Source organism: Mus musculus, chromosome 12 (assembly GCF_000001635.26).
Source record: "Mus musculus strain C57BL/6J chromosome 12, GRCm38.p6 C57BL/6J".
In the NCBI taxonomy this organism is placed as follows: Eukaryota; Metazoa; Chordata; class Mammalia; order Rodentia; family Muridae; genus Mus; species Mus musculus.
Window position 1 is genome coordinate 104,377,297 of NC_000078.6, and position 17,490 is coordinate 104,394,786.

General features: G+C 43.8%; 1 protein-coding gene across 2 annotated transcripts; it reads left to right on the top strand.

Moving 5' to 3' along the window:
* Nucleotides 1-9,860: 9,860 nt before the first annotated feature.
* Nucleotides 9,861-16,963, top strand: Serpina3m (serine (or cysteine) peptidase inhibitor, clade A, member 3M). Of its 2 annotated transcripts, none has more exons than XM_006515637.2 (5): nucleotides 9,861-9,927; nucleotides 12,010-12,416; nucleotides 14,160-14,433; nucleotides 15,346-15,496; nucleotides 16,437-16,963. In XM_006515637.2, the coding sequence occupies exons 1-5, from the start codon at nucleotides 9,869-9,871 to the stop codon at nucleotides 16,629-16,631; spliced, it is 1,086 nt and encodes a 361-aa protein (XP_006515700.1). In that variant the 5' UTR covers nucleotides 9,861-9,868; the 3' UTR covers nucleotides 16,632-16,963. The 2 variants fall into 2 exon arrangements, with proteins under 2 accessions (XP_006515700.1, NP_033279.2); NM_009253.2 differs by having other exon boundaries at nucleotides 9,868-9,927; nucleotides 11,768-12,416; nucleotides 16,437-16,961.
* Nucleotides 16,964-17,490: the final 527 nt, after the last annotated feature.

Sequence of the window (17,490 nt, forward strand, 5' to 3'; positions counted from 1 at the left end):
TCCTCTTCAAGATACTGCTACCTGCGGGGAGGCCACCAAGCTATTCCAGAGACCACACCCTATCCTGCAGGTCATCACCTGCAGCTGGTTCCAGGCTCCAAGAATGAATTAGCGGGAATGGGCCTCTCCCTCCCCTCCCCCCCTTTATAAGAGCATTCACCATTAAACATTTGATCCTTGATCAGGAACCTTGTCTTGGCTCCATTTTTCTCTCATCCGCCTAGTTCCCCTCTCTTTTCATCCCCGGTTTGCCTCCCAGGTGAAACCCAGTTCATGTGAGCCACGGGTCGGTTTCCAACAGTTTGGCATCAGAACGTGGGACCTGAGGAGTGGCAGAAAAACGCTGAAGGAATGCTGTTTCATGTGGAGCTCCACGGTAAGAAAAAGAATCAGAGAATTCGTATCAGGGCACGGTGAAGCAACAGGTAAAGTGTTGCTGGAGATACGGAAGATATGGGCTAAAGTTGGAATCAGTGCTAACCCAACACTGGATTCACTTAGGTCAGCAGCGAGTTTTCGGAACTAGGAGCTAATCAGGCGGTTGTCCGCAGTTTTCAAAAACTGCTTTAGGAGAGAGGAAAAAGAGTTTAAATTAAATAATCAGGCAGATATCCACAGACAGGAGCTGCATCAGGCGGCAGAAACAGGGTTTTTAATAATAAAATAATATAGAAGAAAATGGAATTTGAAACTCTCCCAGAGGCAGAGAGAAATTTCAGGGGACGCCCTGCCTTTTTCTCTCTAGCCCCTACATCAGAAGTTCTCTGCCCTCTTTGTGTTGTCTAACGTCTACTCTAATGTCTGGTGCACCGGTCCATTCACATTTTCAATCCATGTGTGTTTTGTCTCATCTGAATGACTGAATGTTCTGTGTTTCATGTTGGAAAATAAAGATGGCTAAAACTTTATCTGCTGGTTCAGCAAGAGAGTGGTCACATGCTTTAGCCAGGATCAGGCACAGCAGGAGGGCTCCTGCTGGGAAAAACAGTTTTTTAAGAAACAGAGTTTACAACCTCTTAGTTCAAGGTAAATAGGCAGGTAGTTATTCCTTCCTAAGAAAATTCTCTGCAATCATGATTATTGCGTTTAGCTAATGACAAGGTGCTTTTAATAATTATTGCTAGAAAATTTGAAATTCCTTGATTGGTCTAAATTTATAAGATTCATGTAGCCACTTAATTTGGTTTTTTACTGATCAAAAAGGTGTAACACTGGTTACTGGAAAGTTAGCTTTCCAGTAAATTATTAACTCAGGGTTGGAGTCTTTCAAATACGTGGCATAATGCAGGCCAAAAAACTAGGCCTCCTAAGGATACTTCTAGTTGAGATAATGTTTAATGTGATTCTTATCCTAGAAAGTAGAATTAAAGATAAGATTTAAAGCAGTGTCTCTTTAATGAAGCATTAAAATCTGCACTGTCATGCATTTATAGGTATAAATTGGCAGCCAAATTTCACAACATGAAGCATTAAAATCTACACTGTCATGCATTCATAGGTATAAATTGGCAGCCAAATTTCGCAACATGATAGTGAAGTTTTGATGTTTATTCTAAGGTGATAAATTGTTTTGAAATTGGGTTTTGCTTTCCCAAGGGGTTGTAGTTATAGTCTAATATTGCAGAAGAAACTTAAAAGTTCTGAAATCTGTCCTCGCGGCAAGAGGAACTAAGCCCAGAGCAGCCTCTGCATGGCTTGTGTGACTTTCTTTTGTCTTGCAAACGGTGCCTAAGGAAGCTCTCAAGGCTTGCCTCTCCTTGCCTTCAGGGAAAATTGCTTTTAGCTAGAAGAGCACCTTTGCAGATCTACCCAGATGTTGTTCTAAATAAAGCTTAAATTCTAAGTTTATAAAAGGTCAATCAGGCTGTAGAATTTATCAGGACATTGCGATTTGAGTTGCCTACTTCATGTAAAGTTATTATAGATTTAAGAGTTTGTTTTTTCCTTTGCATCTGGAAAATTGTAAAGAGCTTGCTTCTAGTAAGCTTGTAATCACTGGAAAATTTTCCCTCTAGGTATGGCTCATATAGCCTTACCTCTTGTAAGAAAAATTCTTAGCGTCTCTGCTTCAATACAAGAAGCTAAGAGTTTGAATCTTTCAGTGTATATTGTTTCCTAAGTGGAAAGTATTTTATTAGCTAATGCCTCTAAAGGGAAGTTTACTTCAAATGTTTGCTTTCACACAATGAGCTTTAAAGTTCTGGGGAGTAGTTGTTGCTCCATAAGATTCAGAGACAATATATTTTTAATATTTAGGGTTTTAGTTATAATAGAAAATGGTGGTACAGAAAATCTAAGAACGAAAAATTGATTTGCTTCAAAATTTTATTTTCAAAAGCTTCCAGGAGATGTTAATTGGCTAAGACCTTACCTTACATTAAACACAGGAGAACTTAAGATTTTGTTAGGTGCTATTAAGTGAGACACAAATTAACTGGCAAAGAACAAGAGGCTTTGCAGAAAAATAAAGAAAGCTTTTATAATTGTTATCAATTATAATCAATGGTAATTAAATATTAGCTGTACCCACAGCAATTCTTTGGCAAGAGAAAACATTATTGTAAAGTCATTTTTCTTCTCCTCCCACCCAACTGTTGGCCCATGTGGAGCTGCTGCGGGGCAGGACCACCAGAAAGCGGGCACCTTCGTAGCAAACTCAGGGGAGGGCCATGCTCGCCATTGCCCCATGAGCCTCCACCTGTCCCCGCCGGGGTAGCCATATTTTTCCTGCTAGGACTCTGGGTTCTCTGCCGCCCTCGCTCGGGCTTTCTGGCCTACAACAGATTGGGCCACTCCAGCCTCTTCTGCCTGAGAGGAAGGCCGGAGGCGGGCAAGGCAGAGGTGGTGTTCACCTCAAAGCACAATTTTAACATCCTATTAAGGCTGTGGTGGTGCTAATAAAGAATTATAAGATAAATTCTTATATTTTAGAAAACCTATAACAAAAATTGTGTCTTAAGAACCTAAGTGTCTATTATTTGTTCAAAACAGCAATTAAATTGGTTATTACAGAATATTAATATTTGATCTATTGCATACCATCATTTTAAATAATACTGACAATCATTATCCCAAAGATAAGTTAAAAAATTGTTTTTATGCATGATTCTGTATCTTCTATAAATTCATGCATGCATGCATCCCAATTACTGTGTTTAAAAACAGCCTTTTTTATAGGAGAAAAGTATATGTGAATTGGATCACACGCTTATTCTTTTGAGCTTCCCCCTGCTTTAACACAGATAATTAAATTGTGTGCTGTAGATGGTGTTTTAAAATGTTGAATAATCAAGCACATTATTTTAGTCATACTTTTATTTTAAGAATTTTGAAATTTGAATGTCAAAGAACTTAATAAATGCCTTGTAGTATCTTAAAAAACAGACATAATCATGTCTAGGTGAGATGAAAAGGATCTACTTATTGGCATATGGCTTGATCCTGAACAGCTACCTTATTGGGAAAGGGAAAAGCATAGGTTCTCTTCACAGAACACTGCAGAAGCATGATGGCTAATTCGTGTGACAAGCTGACAGGTGAGTTCACTGAGTGCCCTGACTGTAGTGACAAGAAAGCTGAATTGGGTATACGTTTTTGTCCCACCTTTGTTTGCCATTTTCCCAGTTTGGACAAGCTAAGCTGCCTTGCTTCAAGCTTTTTAAACCTTATGGGACATAGAACATTAGAGACTGTGTAATCTGACTTAGAAAGATTAGTCACAAGAAAGAGTTATAGGGATTCTTCTCCTTCCCTCATTGTGACCACTTATTCTAACTCAATCTTGGACTGGTCTAGTAATAATTCCAGTATTACAGATTCCTAGGGAAGATAGCTAAAATCTTAATTACCTAGCAAAGTTAATTTGGAGCACAGCTTCCACTCCCAGAAAGTTACAGCCTTTCTGTGATTCTCAAGGTCACCTCCCCCCATACTGGGAGCTCTGAGTCTAAGCCTGATCATTGCTAATTTGCAATTGAAGGGAGTACCTAGACTTCCCCAAAGAAGCTTTTGTACTGTTGCTTTTCACTGTCTCAACTTTGTTTTTCAAGCAGGTCGGTCAACGCCCTTCAGCCTGACTGCAGCAGGTGCGCACACACACACACACACACACACACACACACACACACACACCCGCACCAACACCAACACCCCCCCTCCAACAGCGCAGGTGGCAGTTATTAAATCTTCATGAGGAAGCATTCTACGTACATATTGTGGCTTTTGGTCTGATTTGGGTATAAGGTTTGCTATGAGGGCCAGACAGTCTAAGACGGGCACCCAGATCTCGGAATCATATCAATCTAGACAGAGGTACATGCCAAGAGGCCGTGGTTTATTAATAATACAACAAAGAGCCATGTAAAAGATTGGAGACAAAGGTTAATATCTTAGAAGTAGTAGTCTTAACAATAGGGGAGGACATAGAATATATTAAGGCTAGAAAGGCGGAAATTTCAAATATTAGCAAAAGTCACTTGGACACTCGGAACCTTGATGAATTGGCTAGAGATTTAAAAAATAACCTAAGTGCATTGAATCCCCTGGATTGGGTTCAATATATATTCCTACTTGCTATTATTATTGGCACTATTTTATTAGTAAATCGTTGTTTCCACTCATCTTTAGAGCACTCCTGAGAACTGTAGCTACGACGAGTCGGGACATTCCGGAACTTCGGCAGAAATATAAGAAAGGGGGAGAATGCTATGCACACTCTAGTGAAGTTTGTTTGGCAGGCCAAGAGCCCTGGGAGCACTCATGAGGCAAAGAGTTTCACATAAACTCACCTCCTGGAACTTTGGCGTTCTCATAACCTGTATATTCTTACCCTATCCCTGCGTTAGTCTGGTGCATGGATCCACATGCTCTCTTTTAGTATTATCTTATTATAAGTGCCTTTTAAGATTGAATTCTGACATAGCTAAGCCTTCGCCAGCGTTCCAACATCCCAGAAAGACCTTGAAGCCAACAAACTTGGAATTCAGTAGGAATTTAGTAAGAAAGTTACCTATTCAGTAACTAATTAAACATTACAAAGGACCAAGCTGGAATGGGTCAGGGCTAGTCTGCAGAGTGTTTACTTGAGGCAATAACCAGTCTTACCCAAACACAATGGCCTAGCGAATAGGTGGGTTTACCGTGAGAAAAGGTAGAGAATCCCACTGAGACAGGTTTCTTCACTAGGCCCAAAGAAATCAGGCAGAACTATAGAGCATAAATAAATTTTATGCCTCAGTCCAGCTTTTTTTTTTAATATTAATAACAGGGAGGAAATTGTAACCTCCCCCAAGCCTGAAGCAGTCTAGCCAGACCTTGGCCTTTTCTACCACTAAGGAGATTACTTAAGATGGAGTCTTCCTAGATCACTCTATTTTTCAGCCACTGTCGCTGTTCCTCTTCAAGATACTGCTACCTGTGGGGAGGCTGCCGAGCTATTCCGGAGACCACACCATATCCTGCATGTTATAACCTGCAGCTGGTTCCAGGCTCCAGAATGAATTGGCGGGAATGGGCCTCTTCCCCCCACCTCCCTTATAAGTGCATTCACCATTAAACATTTGATCCTTGATCAAGAACCTTGTCTTGGCTCCATTTTTCTCTCATCTGCCTAGTTCCCCTCTCTTTTCATCCCTGGTTTGCCTCCCAGGTGAAACCCAGTTCATGTAAGCCATGGGTCAGTTTCCAACAAAACAGGATGATTCAGATTCCACATGGTTTTAAATAGCCACAGGTAGATATCATATCATATAGAGATAGAATAATTGAGGTAACTTGTCCAATCTATGTGGGTAGCTTGTACCATTATAAATTGGCCCTGAATTTATTGTGTGGGCATCTTGTATATTGAGACTTTATTGATATATAAATCTGACTGATTAATTATAAGCTTCTAGAGTTTTGATTTTACAGGGTTACTGGGAATAGTGACAGCTAACCTTGAGGTGGGTAGTCTTTGCATGGGGCTGGCATGGTGAGAACCCACTGAGGGAACTTAGGTAGTCAGGTGGAGATGTCTCAGGAGCTCTGGCCCAGAAAGTCTGCTAAGATGAGAACACCCCTAGGACCTATATGGCCCACCAGTGCCCGGCGTAGCTCAGGAACTAGCTGTTCTTTTTAAATATTTTCCAAATTTGGTAGGTTTTTGATGACTGCTTCTATTTTCTTAGGGGTTATGGTACTATTTAGATAGTTTTCCTTATCTTGATTTAACTTTGGTATGTGGTATATGTTTAGAAAATCTTTGATTTCATCTAGTTTTTTTCAGTTTTGTCAAGTATAGACTTTTGCAGTAAGATCTGATGAATCCTTGAATTTTCTCAGTTTCTATTGTTATGTCTCCCTTTTCTCATCTGATTTCTTTTTTTTTTTTAATTTGGATACTGTCTCTGTGTCCTTTAGTTAGTTTGGCTAAGGGTTTATCTAACTTATTAATTCCTCAAAGAACCAGATCTTTGTTTTGTTAATTCTTTGAATTGTTCTCCTTGTTTCTAATTTGTTGATTTCAGTCCAGAGTTTGGCTGTTTCCTGTCATCAACTTCTCTTGAGTGTGTTTACTTCTTTTTGATCTATAGCTATAAGGTATGCTATTAAGTTGTTAGTATAGGATCTTTCCAATATCTTTATGAAGGCACTTAGTGTGATGAATTTTCCTCTTAACATTGCTTTCATTGTGTCTCCTAAGTTTGGGTATGCTGTGCCTTCATTTTCATTGAATTCTAGAAAGTCTTTAATTTCTTTCCTTTTTCTTCCTTGACTAAGTTATTATTGAGTAGAGTTCCATGAGTATGTTGGGCTTTCTGGTGTGTTGTTGTTATAGAAGTTCACCCTTAGTCTGGATTGGAAAGGCTAAGTGAAGCCTTTACATTTGCTCTGCCAGGGATAATAGTGAGCCAAACGCAGTATCCCAGGCTTAGTGTTAGTGGAACTACTTGGGCTCTAGAGACAGCACATTCCTGATTTGAATGGGCTACTCTGCCCATTTACCAAGTGACTTGGAGAGCTGATAGTTTTCTATAGGACTGTGACAGGAGAAGGCTCTTCAACAGATCCTGGATGCTGAATGGAGTCACATTAGGGGAATTCTGAGTGCTCATGAGAAAAATCCAAGAAAATAAGACAGGAGTCTTGCGACCTAAGGTTTTTCCAAATACAGAAAGTTGTTCTTGGATTACACTTGCTTGCACCTCCCAAATGGAGTGGACAGGAGGGAGTTTCCTTCTGATTATTCATTACAGCTGACTAGTGACATTGTTTATATGCCTATATGAAAAACCTGGGGGGGGGTGTTTGTTTGTTTTTTATTTTGTTTTGTTTAAACTAGTTGTAGCTTGTCCTTGTGATTGTACACTTACTGAGGCAACTCTACTTAACCAACTCTGTACAAATTATCTGATACTCTGAATAAAGTTAGCCATTGCATGAGACTTTATTCTGCCTCAATTTTAGGCACCCTTCTCCCAGGATGCACCACCAACTAGAGTGACGACAGGCTCCTGTATTACCATATGTTCTGAGCTTCCCATCATGAGATAGCTGATGTTTGACCCACCAAGTTATAAATTAGCACATGCATAGTAGCAAGTCACTATTAAAAGGAAATTACATTTACATGATCTGACACAAACAGATCCTGAAGGCACTACAAAGTTACATGAAGAAATTTCCCAAATGTCTGTAGTTTCCACTTTATTGACAGTGCTGTCTGCTGCCAACCATGCCCCTAGAGCCTCATGATGTGTACTCTATGATCCGTTGACAGAGGCAGAGAGTATTAGGACCTGTTTTACTTATGGTTATGCAAGTTATGTAGGTAACAGTAAGCCATGAGCAGATGGGGCATTGCAGCCCTTCCAGGGACAACCCTGAAGACAGCAGCAAAGGGACATCTTGGTTGATAGAAATTCAGGAAGTACTCATGGTCATGCATTTTGCTTGAAAGGACACATGGCCAGATGTGCAATTTGTCACTAATTCATGGATATTGCCAATAGATTCTGCATTCCCAGCCGAATGCTTGCAAAGAACATACTTGGAAAATTGGTGAAAAAGACATCTGGAAAAGAACTATGAGGAGAGATCTCTCCAGGTGGGAGAAGGAGGGGAAGATATTCATGTCCCATGTAAATGCTCATCCAATGTGACTCCAGCTGAGGAGAAGTTCAATTATGAAGTAGATAGAATGAACCATTCTAGGAGCAGTCAGCCTCTTTCCCCAGCCATCTCTTTCATTGTCAATGGGACAATGAAGAAGGGTGGTCATGGTGACAATGATCAAGGATACTTAGGGGCTTGAAAACAAGGACTGCTTTTCAGTAAGCCTGACCAGACCCTTGGAGGAGCATCCCACATACCATAATGTTTAGCTGTGTGGTCATGGGGAAATAACTAAGTTTCCTGTGTCTCAGTTTCCTCTTCCATGAAAGGGGCTGATAACAGCCTATAAGTCAGAGGGCCATCACACGAGTCACAGAGTGTGAGTGACAATCTCTATGTCCCTTTTGTCACTAGAGGCAATTCCTGCCAACAGGAGCTATTTGAACACTGCCTGGACACTTTCTATGCAGGAATACACAAATTGACCCTTTGCTGCTTTCATTTTGTGTGATGAAGGTGGAGGTGTCCATCTGTCCTGTGAGGTTGGTCGGCTGGGAATGCAGAGAAAGGCTATGGCACTGCCCTGAGTAGGAGTACTAGAGGGAGAGGAGCTGCTCTAACCAACAGGCTCCATGTAGCTGCAGGAGTTTGGGCTCCAACACTGTATCAGATGGAGGCAGATCCAGAAAAGGGCAGTAGGTGGCAAAGGCTAAGGCCTGGAGGAGGGAAAGAGTTAGGCAAGAACTGGGCACTGGGTAGTCACAGACATTGGAAATAGACCTAGGACAGAACTGGAGCCAGCAGACCCTGAACTGTAGACTTTGAAACTGTGAGTCAAACCAAACCTTTGCTTTGCTCAATGGGTTCTCCTAGATCACTCAGTTCTATTCCATTGATCAACATGCCTGTGTTCATGCCAATACCATGGGGGTTTATTACTATTGCTCTGTAGTACAGCTTGAAATCAGGGATGGTCATACCTCTAGAATTTCTTTTATTGTACAAGTTTTTTATACCTATCCTGGGTGTTTTGTTTTTCCATATGAAGTTGGGAATTGCTCTTTCAAGGCCTGTAAAGAATTGTGTTGGAATTTTAATGGGAATTTCACTGAATCTGTAGAATGCTTTTGTTATAATATCCATTTTTACTAGGCTAATCCTACCAATCCATGAGCATGGATATCTTGCCATATTCTAATATCTTCCTCAATTTCTTTCCTCAGAGAGTTGTAATTCTTGTCCTTGCTTGGTTAGAATTAAACCAAGAACCTAATAAAAAAAATAAATAAAATAAAAAAAAAGAATTAAACCAAGATATTTAGTATTATCTGTGGTTATTGGGAAGGATGTTGTTTCTCTAAGTTCTTTCTTAGCCCGTTTAATATTTGTATAAAGGAGGGCTACTGATTTTTTTTTAGTTAGTTAGTTAGATAGTATTTTTAAATGACTTAGATTATCAAGCTGCAGCCCTCCCTGGCAAAAAGTAGGGTAGAGTCTGGTTTTGCTTGTGATTTCTCCCCTTTTCTACATCATTGAAGCATTTGATAAACAAAAGACATACCCAGGAGATCCAATGGGCTTGTGTAGAAAAGAGATGGGAATTGCCCCATCAGGAGGCAGTTCTGATAGAGACTACAAATCCATGTTACCAGAAATCTTCCTGTCTGACGAGTTGTAAACTGACCACAGAGCACAGCTTGTCCATGCCAGCATTTCCTAAGAGGAGGGAGGAGCCCTTGGGAGGAATAAATAGGCATCACTGTTCACTGGGGAGATGCCAGGCAAGCCAACAACCCTGAACATCAGGAGTCAGCTATCACAGAGGCTCTGCAGGTAATGCCCGGGATTCCTTGACTCCATGAATAGAAAAGGCACTGCCCCAGGACTGTGTGGTACTAGCTATGGCCTACAACATGTGTTTGTGTGGCTGAGGCAAGAGCTTTGACTGAGATAGTGGCTTACAATCAGGGAATATTTCTGGGGTTCACAAAATCTTCTCTCTGGACTGTTTCTCTTGCCAATGGAAGATGCAGATGCTGTGGTCTCTACTCATGGACAGTAAATGGAGTCTGCTTCTCTGACTCCACAGGGATGAAGTTTTGAGAACTTGCATAGCATGCTGCTGTCATAGGTAGGGTAAGACGAGACTGTTGCACAGTCACTCTGGATGAGGTGACAGCTCTTTCTTGCTCACATCACAAAGAAGATGCCTGGTGGAGGGGGTTGGGACCCCACTTCCTTCTTATATACCAGATCCTCTGGCCAAGCAGAGGGGCTTCAGCCACAACTAGGGAAGCAAGGAAGGCACAGTTGCTGAGCCACGTCTCTTGCTGTACGAATTAAGCAACCTCTTTTCTCTCTAAATAATTTTGGCACAAAATATTGCTTAGTGCTTTCTCCAGCTCCCTGTGTACTATTCTAGTTCTTTCCCAGCCTTCTTCACTTCCCTTCCTCCTACTTTCTCTCCCTCTCCCTCCTCCTATTCCCCTACCCCTCCCTCTTCCTATTTCCTTACCCCTCTTTTTCCCATTTCTCTCTCCTTCCTTTCTCCACACTTCTACTCTCCCAGTTCTCCTCTCTCCCCATCCTCCCTCCTCCTTCTTCCCTCCCCCTTCTCTCCTCTCTTCTCTCTTCTCCCTCCTCCTTCCTTTCTCCTCTACCCGTCCTCCTCTCTCCTTTTCCCTCCCTCCTCTCTCATCTCTCCTCTTCCCCCTCTCCTCTCTCCACTCCTTCCTCTGTCTCCTGTTCCTTTACCATTCACCTTCAACTTTACACCTGAACAAATGATCAGAGGCTAAAGGTAGATAGCCATGATTGCAAGCTTTCAACTATAGTGCATTAGGATGCCTGTGCCCCCCTAACTGGGTATATATAGAGGATATGGACCCCTAGGCATTCCAGAAAATCATTTCCAATTCCCACAACAAGCTAGCCACTTACCAATACTGTAACTTGGACCTCTCACCAAGCTGTACAGAGAGGTCCACGCATTTGCTTGCTATCACACAGCCAACAAGAAATCTGGTCCAGAGATCAGAGACTAGTACAGCTCTTTCTTATTCACACCAGGAGGCCTTCCAAGCCTGGGGTACAAAGCACCATGCTGTTCCTTGACAGAGCTGAGAGAACTTTCCCCTGTGTGTCCTTCCACTGCTGGTTCCCATGGGTCCAGGATTTCTGCACTGCATGAGACATCTCTCCCACTGCCTTTCAACTAATCCAACACCTTGCTTTCATGAGCCAAATGAACTCAGACATCACAGACTTGTCATCAAAGGGCTAAGATAGGACCTATGATAAAAAATGCTCCAAGATTCCAGAGTTCAGCCTGAGAAGGGGGCAGCTGGAGGTGACACAAGTGCAAAGTGCAGACAGGGCTCACACCCATCCCCCACTCCTATTTTGGCTTGGCTTGTGACACTAACATGTCCCTTCAAATCTCTGGATCTTGGTTCTCTACTATGAAAATTGGCTTCTGCAACAGCACTTCCTCTATGGTAATAGGGGGCTCATGATGGAGTACTGAATCTGAGAGGCCAGATCACCTCCTGTGGACAGTCAAAGAGACAGGAAGGGCAGCAGAGCAGGGCACAATGCCAGACAGGTGGGAAAGCTAGGAAATGGTCAGAGCACCAGCTGGTCCTCCAAGACTCAAAGGATGTTTTCCTTCCAGACTGCACAGAAGATGGCCTTCATTGCAGCTCTAGGGATCTTAATGGCTGGGATCTGTCCTACTGTCCTCTGCTTCTCAGATGACACATGGGGAATAGATATTCTATTACATAAAAACCAAGAAAGTGGGACACCAGATGACAGTCTCACATTGGCGTCCATCAACACTGACTTTGCCTTCAGCCTGTACAAGAAGATGGCTTTGAAGAATCCAGATAAAAATATTGTCTTCTCCCCACTTAGCATCTCAGCTGCCTTGGCCCTCGTGTCCCTGGGAGCAAAGGGCAACACCCTGGAAGAGATTTTAGAAGGTCTCAAGTTCAATCTCACAGAGACCTCTGAAGCAGACATCCACCAGGGCTTTGGGCACCTCCTACAGAGGCTCAGCCAGCCAGAAGACCAGGATCAGATAAACATAGGCAATGCCATGTTTATTGAAAAGGACCTGCAGATCCTGGCAGAATTCCATGAGAAGACAAGGGCTCTGTACCAGACTGAGGCCTTCACAGCAGACTTCCAGCAGCCTACTGAGGCCACAAAGCTCATCAATGACTATGTGAGCAATCAGACCCAGGGGATGATCAAGAAACTGATCTCAGAACTGGATGATAGGACATTGATGGTGCTGGTGAATTACATCTACTTTAAAGGTGAGAGAGGTCACTACTTAGGAGTGGAGGGAAAGGATCCGGGCTGCGTACCTGTGCTATAAGATGTCCATTGTAAAGGAGATGCCCATAGCCTTGGGTGCCTAGCTTCTTGTTTCTCACCAGTCTCCTCTTCTGAGCTGTCTCTGGACAATAGTTGTGTTTCTTGGTACATGCTCAAGAGAAGTCTTGAGTCCTCAGTCTACAAGGGTTGCTTATTGGCTATGACTTAACCTCACTTAAAAGCAGAATATTTTACCTCACATGTTCAATCCTACCTTCTGGTCCGAAGCTATGACTACTCCCTGCAGAGACCAATTCCCTCAGTATTCCCACTGCAGGTATTTCTAATATGTTCCTATAGCAGATGTCCATACCTGCTGGAGAGCCTCTGTCTCTAGGAGAGTATGGGCTTGGGACTTCTTGATCATAAGGAGATCAGAGACAGTAATTGGGACATGGAAGGTAGCATAACCACAAGTAGTGAAGAGCCCTGTGGGCAGGTTTGGTGCAGTACTTCTCCTCTGAGCTTTTTCTGTAATGAACTGGTCCTGGGTATAGAGAGGCAGGGACTGGGTAAGAGCCCTTAGAGATGGGGAAGTGTCAGCCAGGCAAAGTTCTATGTCTAGAGTCTGACTGCTTTGTGTAAATTTGCTTTTGTAACATAACTAGCCATTTAGCCAAGACACATTCCTTGTTCAAGGAGTCTGATGAGACTTGGGGTACAGGATAGTTGGAGACTCAGCTGGATACCGTTATAGGTAACGGTACTGGGGGGGAAATCCAGAGATCCCATACCCAACACATCCTCCCCGATAAGACAGGGAGCAAGGTGACAGCCCTGAAATTGGTGACTGACAGAAGTCATGATGTAACCAGACTTGGGGTGGATTTGGAGCTAAAGTTAGTCCAGGGTAGAGGGAGGGCAGCTCTGGTCTATAGGCAGAAAATAAAGATGACAATAGAGAAAAAATAGGACAGGATGTCAGAGTACAGGAGGACAGAGGATAGAAGACAGGATAGCTCCAGAACTGCTGAGGGCAGGGGATGGTGGAAGAGGAGTGACAGCCTGAAGGGTTAAACTAGAGGATATGGTTCTGTCAACTCTCCCCAGACCCAAGTTCAAGTGCTGCTTGCTGTGAGGTGGGATGTATGTCTGGGCTGAAAGATGCCAAGAGCAAGAAATTGTTTCACTATCAAGTCCCATAGTGTACATTGGTAGTGGGGACAGAAACTAGCATTCCTGGATAAGCCTGAGCTGGTATTTGTGATTTGTGGCCCATGTGTGAGATGAGGACTCATTGCCCATGTGTTAGTCCACAAGCTATGGATTATGAACTACTCATGATGTGGGAGAACTCAGTCTGTGCTGTTCTGTTTCCCCTGAAACCTGTCCCACAAGACATTGGTTCTCCTGAGAGCTCCACTCTCCCATCCCCTGTCTCACCACATTCACTCTTGTCTCTCTTACACTCTCCACCCCAGATCCCTGACTGTGTCACGAGCTCAAGTAGCCAGGCTGTGGTTTTGAAGTTCCCTTTCTAGACCCATCCTGGAGACAATGCCCACAGCTAGCAGCTTGGTCAACTACCAAGCTTTATCTAATTCATCATATGCTACAAGAAGGGACACTCTGAGTGACTGAAGATAATAGATTGCATCCATAACTCCAAATCTGAGCATAATTGGGGAGGAGGTGAAGTGCTTGTCTTGTGTTTAAAACGTGATCATTTGCCTCATCTTTAGGCAAATGGAAGATATCCTTTGACCCCCAGGACACATTTGAGTCTGAGTTCTACTTGGATGAGAAGAGATCTGTGAAGGTTCCCATGATGAAAATGAAGTTTCTGACCACACGCCACTTCCGTGATGAGGAGCTGTCCTGCTCTGTGTTGGAGCTGAAGTACACAGGAAATGCCAGCGCCCTGTTCATCCTCCCTGACCAGGGCAGGATGCAGCAGGTGGAAGCCAGCTTACAACCAGAGACCCTGAGGAAATGGTGGAAATCTTTGAAAACCAGGTGCAGGACCACAAGACCCAAAACTGGCCAGGACACCTGTCTTGCTGTTGCCTGATGGCCAGTGTCCCTGTACCTCAGAGTCTCACTAGTATCCTTTGTAATGGTAGGCAATCCCCAGAGTACAGATGGAGTTTAGTTGAATTTCCTCCCTTGATTATGTATTTTGGTCCTTGAGTTGCTGTCGATTTTGTTGTTCACAAGATGGGATCAGCTAGAACAAGGAGCTGTGGTTTCCTCCCTCTAATTGGCTGTAATTTATAAACAGAATCTAGAAGGAGTTGGAAGGCAGAAGGACTTGTGATTGACAGGAGATGAGCTCTGAGAATCAGCTCTGCCATGTGGAGCCATCTCATCCCTCAATAGTCATCCTTCACCATACACAGAATAAGACTTGAAGTCCTACTATGTGCCATCTGTTATAGCTCTGAAAGTATATCAGAGAGTGAAGCACAACGTACCCTTTGGGCTCCTCTTGTAATTGGGGAAGAAAGACTGTAAGAATGAAAATTAAATTAACCATCGTTTAGTAGGTTAAAATGTGAGAAAGAGTGAAGTTAAGTGGGGGAGTATACAAGGATTAGGAAAGCTGGAATCTGATACAGTGTGCAATTTTAAATAGAAGGCTCATTAGAAGATATTTTAGGGTTACCTTGACAGGGGAGAATTGCATTTGTAGATCTAGGAGTAAAGCATGCGAAGTCATGGAACAGCTAGAACCAAGTCAGGTTGCCTGTCTGCTATAAACACTCTCAGGCCCTGATAGATAATTAATGCATTAGGAAGAGCAAAGTCAAGTCATCTAGGCATGGGTGAGAAGAGGACTTCTCTCTAGAGAGAGGAGACCCAGCGACATGGTCAATTGAGGGGTTCACAGAGTCCAGGGACTCTTACCTTGCTGTTTTTTATTCTCAGGAAAATAGGTGAGCTCTACCTGCCCAAGTTCTCCATCTCTACTGACTACAACCTGAAGGACATCCTTCCAGAGCTGGGCATTAAAGAAATCTTCTCCAAACAAGCTGACCTATCTGGGATCACAGGAACCAAGGACCTGAGTGTGTCTCAGGTAAGACAAGAAGCACAGGATGCTTCGCTTTGGGTCCTGAATGTGGATGGTGAAGGGCATGTGGGCTGTGGGGATGGTACATGTGTGAGAACTCCTACATTGCTGAGGTTCCTTAACAAATGTCCATCCTCTTCCCCTGTACATTAGCTCACCTAGGAGCCCATTGTAGAGACGGGCCTAGAGTTTCTTCATAGAACCATGGATACTAACATGTGCTGCACTGCAAGGCCACACAAGATGCACTGTAGGGGCACCCACAATACACTGAAGGGCTACCCACAGTACATTACAGATCAAATCACTTCTACCTTTAGCTTCTTCACTGCAGCCCAGAAACAATACTTCTTGACCTGCACACAGAATATTAACAGTAAAAGTAATAACAAGGAATCTATGGCAATTCTGATGAAAACCCCAAGAATAAATAGGAAAGAAGTTGCCTTAAACCCCCATAGTGCATTCCTAGGTGCACAGCCTGGCCATGCCCAATGTCCTCGCCAGTGCCCACTCAGAGCTCTGGGCTCAGATCTGTCCCAGCAGGACATGACAGTCTGGGAATGTGAAACCATGGGTTGCACACTGCTGTTGCATATCCCAAGGAGGTTGGAGCAGGAGGGATGGGGAGACCTGCACTGGCTGCCAGCACCCTGGCTGTTTCCTCTGACAAAGTTGGGAGGCTGCATATGAGGAAACTCCTGCCACTGCCTGCTCCTGTCCTCCTGTTGTAGTGATTTGAGGACAACACAGATTCAGACACTAAGCAGAACAAGGGCATGCCTCATCTCACACCCTGAGCAGAGACTTGGAAATGCAGGGTTAGAGCCCAGGGAAGGAACAAGGAAATTCCCCCCAGCAGATGAGGCCAGCACTCACTGCTTGCTCCAGACCACTCTCCTGCCCTCCCTGGTCTCCGCTGAGTGATGTGTTTCTCTCCTTACAGGTGGTCCACAAGGCTGTGCTGGACGTGGCTGAGACAGGCACAGAAGCAGCTGCTGCCACAGGGTTCATTTTTGGCTTTCGTTCTAGAAGATTACAAACTATGACTGTGCAGTTCAACAGGCCATTCCTGATGGTCATCTCTCACACAGGTGTTCAGACTACCCTCTTTATGGCCAAAGTCACTAACCCCAAGTGAACCTAAAGCTCCCCAAGTTCTGAATATTCTGCCCAGGACCCTAGGATGGAGTCCGCATGTGGATCTCTGTTTACATCCTGGCAATCATGCTTTGATTGGCTGATGCAAAGATGGCTTAGACAGTGACATTGACTATCTCTGTGGCTCCCACATGCTCAGGAGCCTTTGGACTGTCAGTGTCAGGCGCTCAGGCCTCTTGGGAGCATCTGTGCATGTTTCTGAACCTGGAGTCTGTCTTTATTCCTCTTCCCTGGTGACTCCTTTTTATATATCTGTATCCCAAAACTAGGCATTGGCAAATACACAGAGTTCCAATACAGGCTCTGAGCACATCTGCTCTCAGCTTGCAGTCTTGATGGGACCATGCTGGCTTCTGGGATGAGCTGGCTTGCTGTCTCCATGGAGGAGGAGAGGAGGTCAAAGTGCATTTGGGTTGGGGTATCAGCTGTTCATGGAGAATCCTCTGAGCCTGGAAACACAGCCAGTGGTGTACATGGACAAGGATAGCTATACATTCAGATTAAGACTTGCTTGAACCTTAAGGCTCCTGAGAATCAGGCCCAGGACTGAGAGGGGAACCTTTTGCCCTGAATGTCATTCCAGCATCTGAGAAGACCGGGTGCCATGCTCTTAGGTTATGTTTTCCCTCTGCAGGCTTTGCCACTCAGTGCCCCTTGCAGGGCCCCCTGAGCCTGCCTACATCTGGCACAGTTGGAGCCCAAACTCCTGCAGCTGCATGGGGCTGAGGGTCAGACCAGCTCCTCTCCCCTTGGCACTCCACCTCAGCCTCTCTCTAAGATCCCAGCTGACCAACCTCACACAAAAGATGAACACCACCAACCAAAATAGGAGACAGGAG

What these genes read in the sequence shown, in the direction of transcription:
- Serpina3m (NM_009253.2), top strand. Translation starts at nt 11,780, where the DNA reads ATGGCCTTCATTGCAGCTCTAGGGATCTTAATGGCTGGGATCTGTCCT. An exon ending in TGGAAATCTTTGAAAACCAG is followed by an intron (nt 14,434 to 15,345) that starts GTGCAGGACCAC and finishes TTTTATTCTCAG; the next exon opens with GAAAATAGGTGAGCTCTACC. An exon ending in AGGACCTGAGTGTGTCTCAG is followed by an intron (nt 15,497 to 16,436) that starts GTAAGACAAGAA and finishes CTCTCCTTACAG; the next exon opens with GTGGTCCACAAGGCTGTGCT.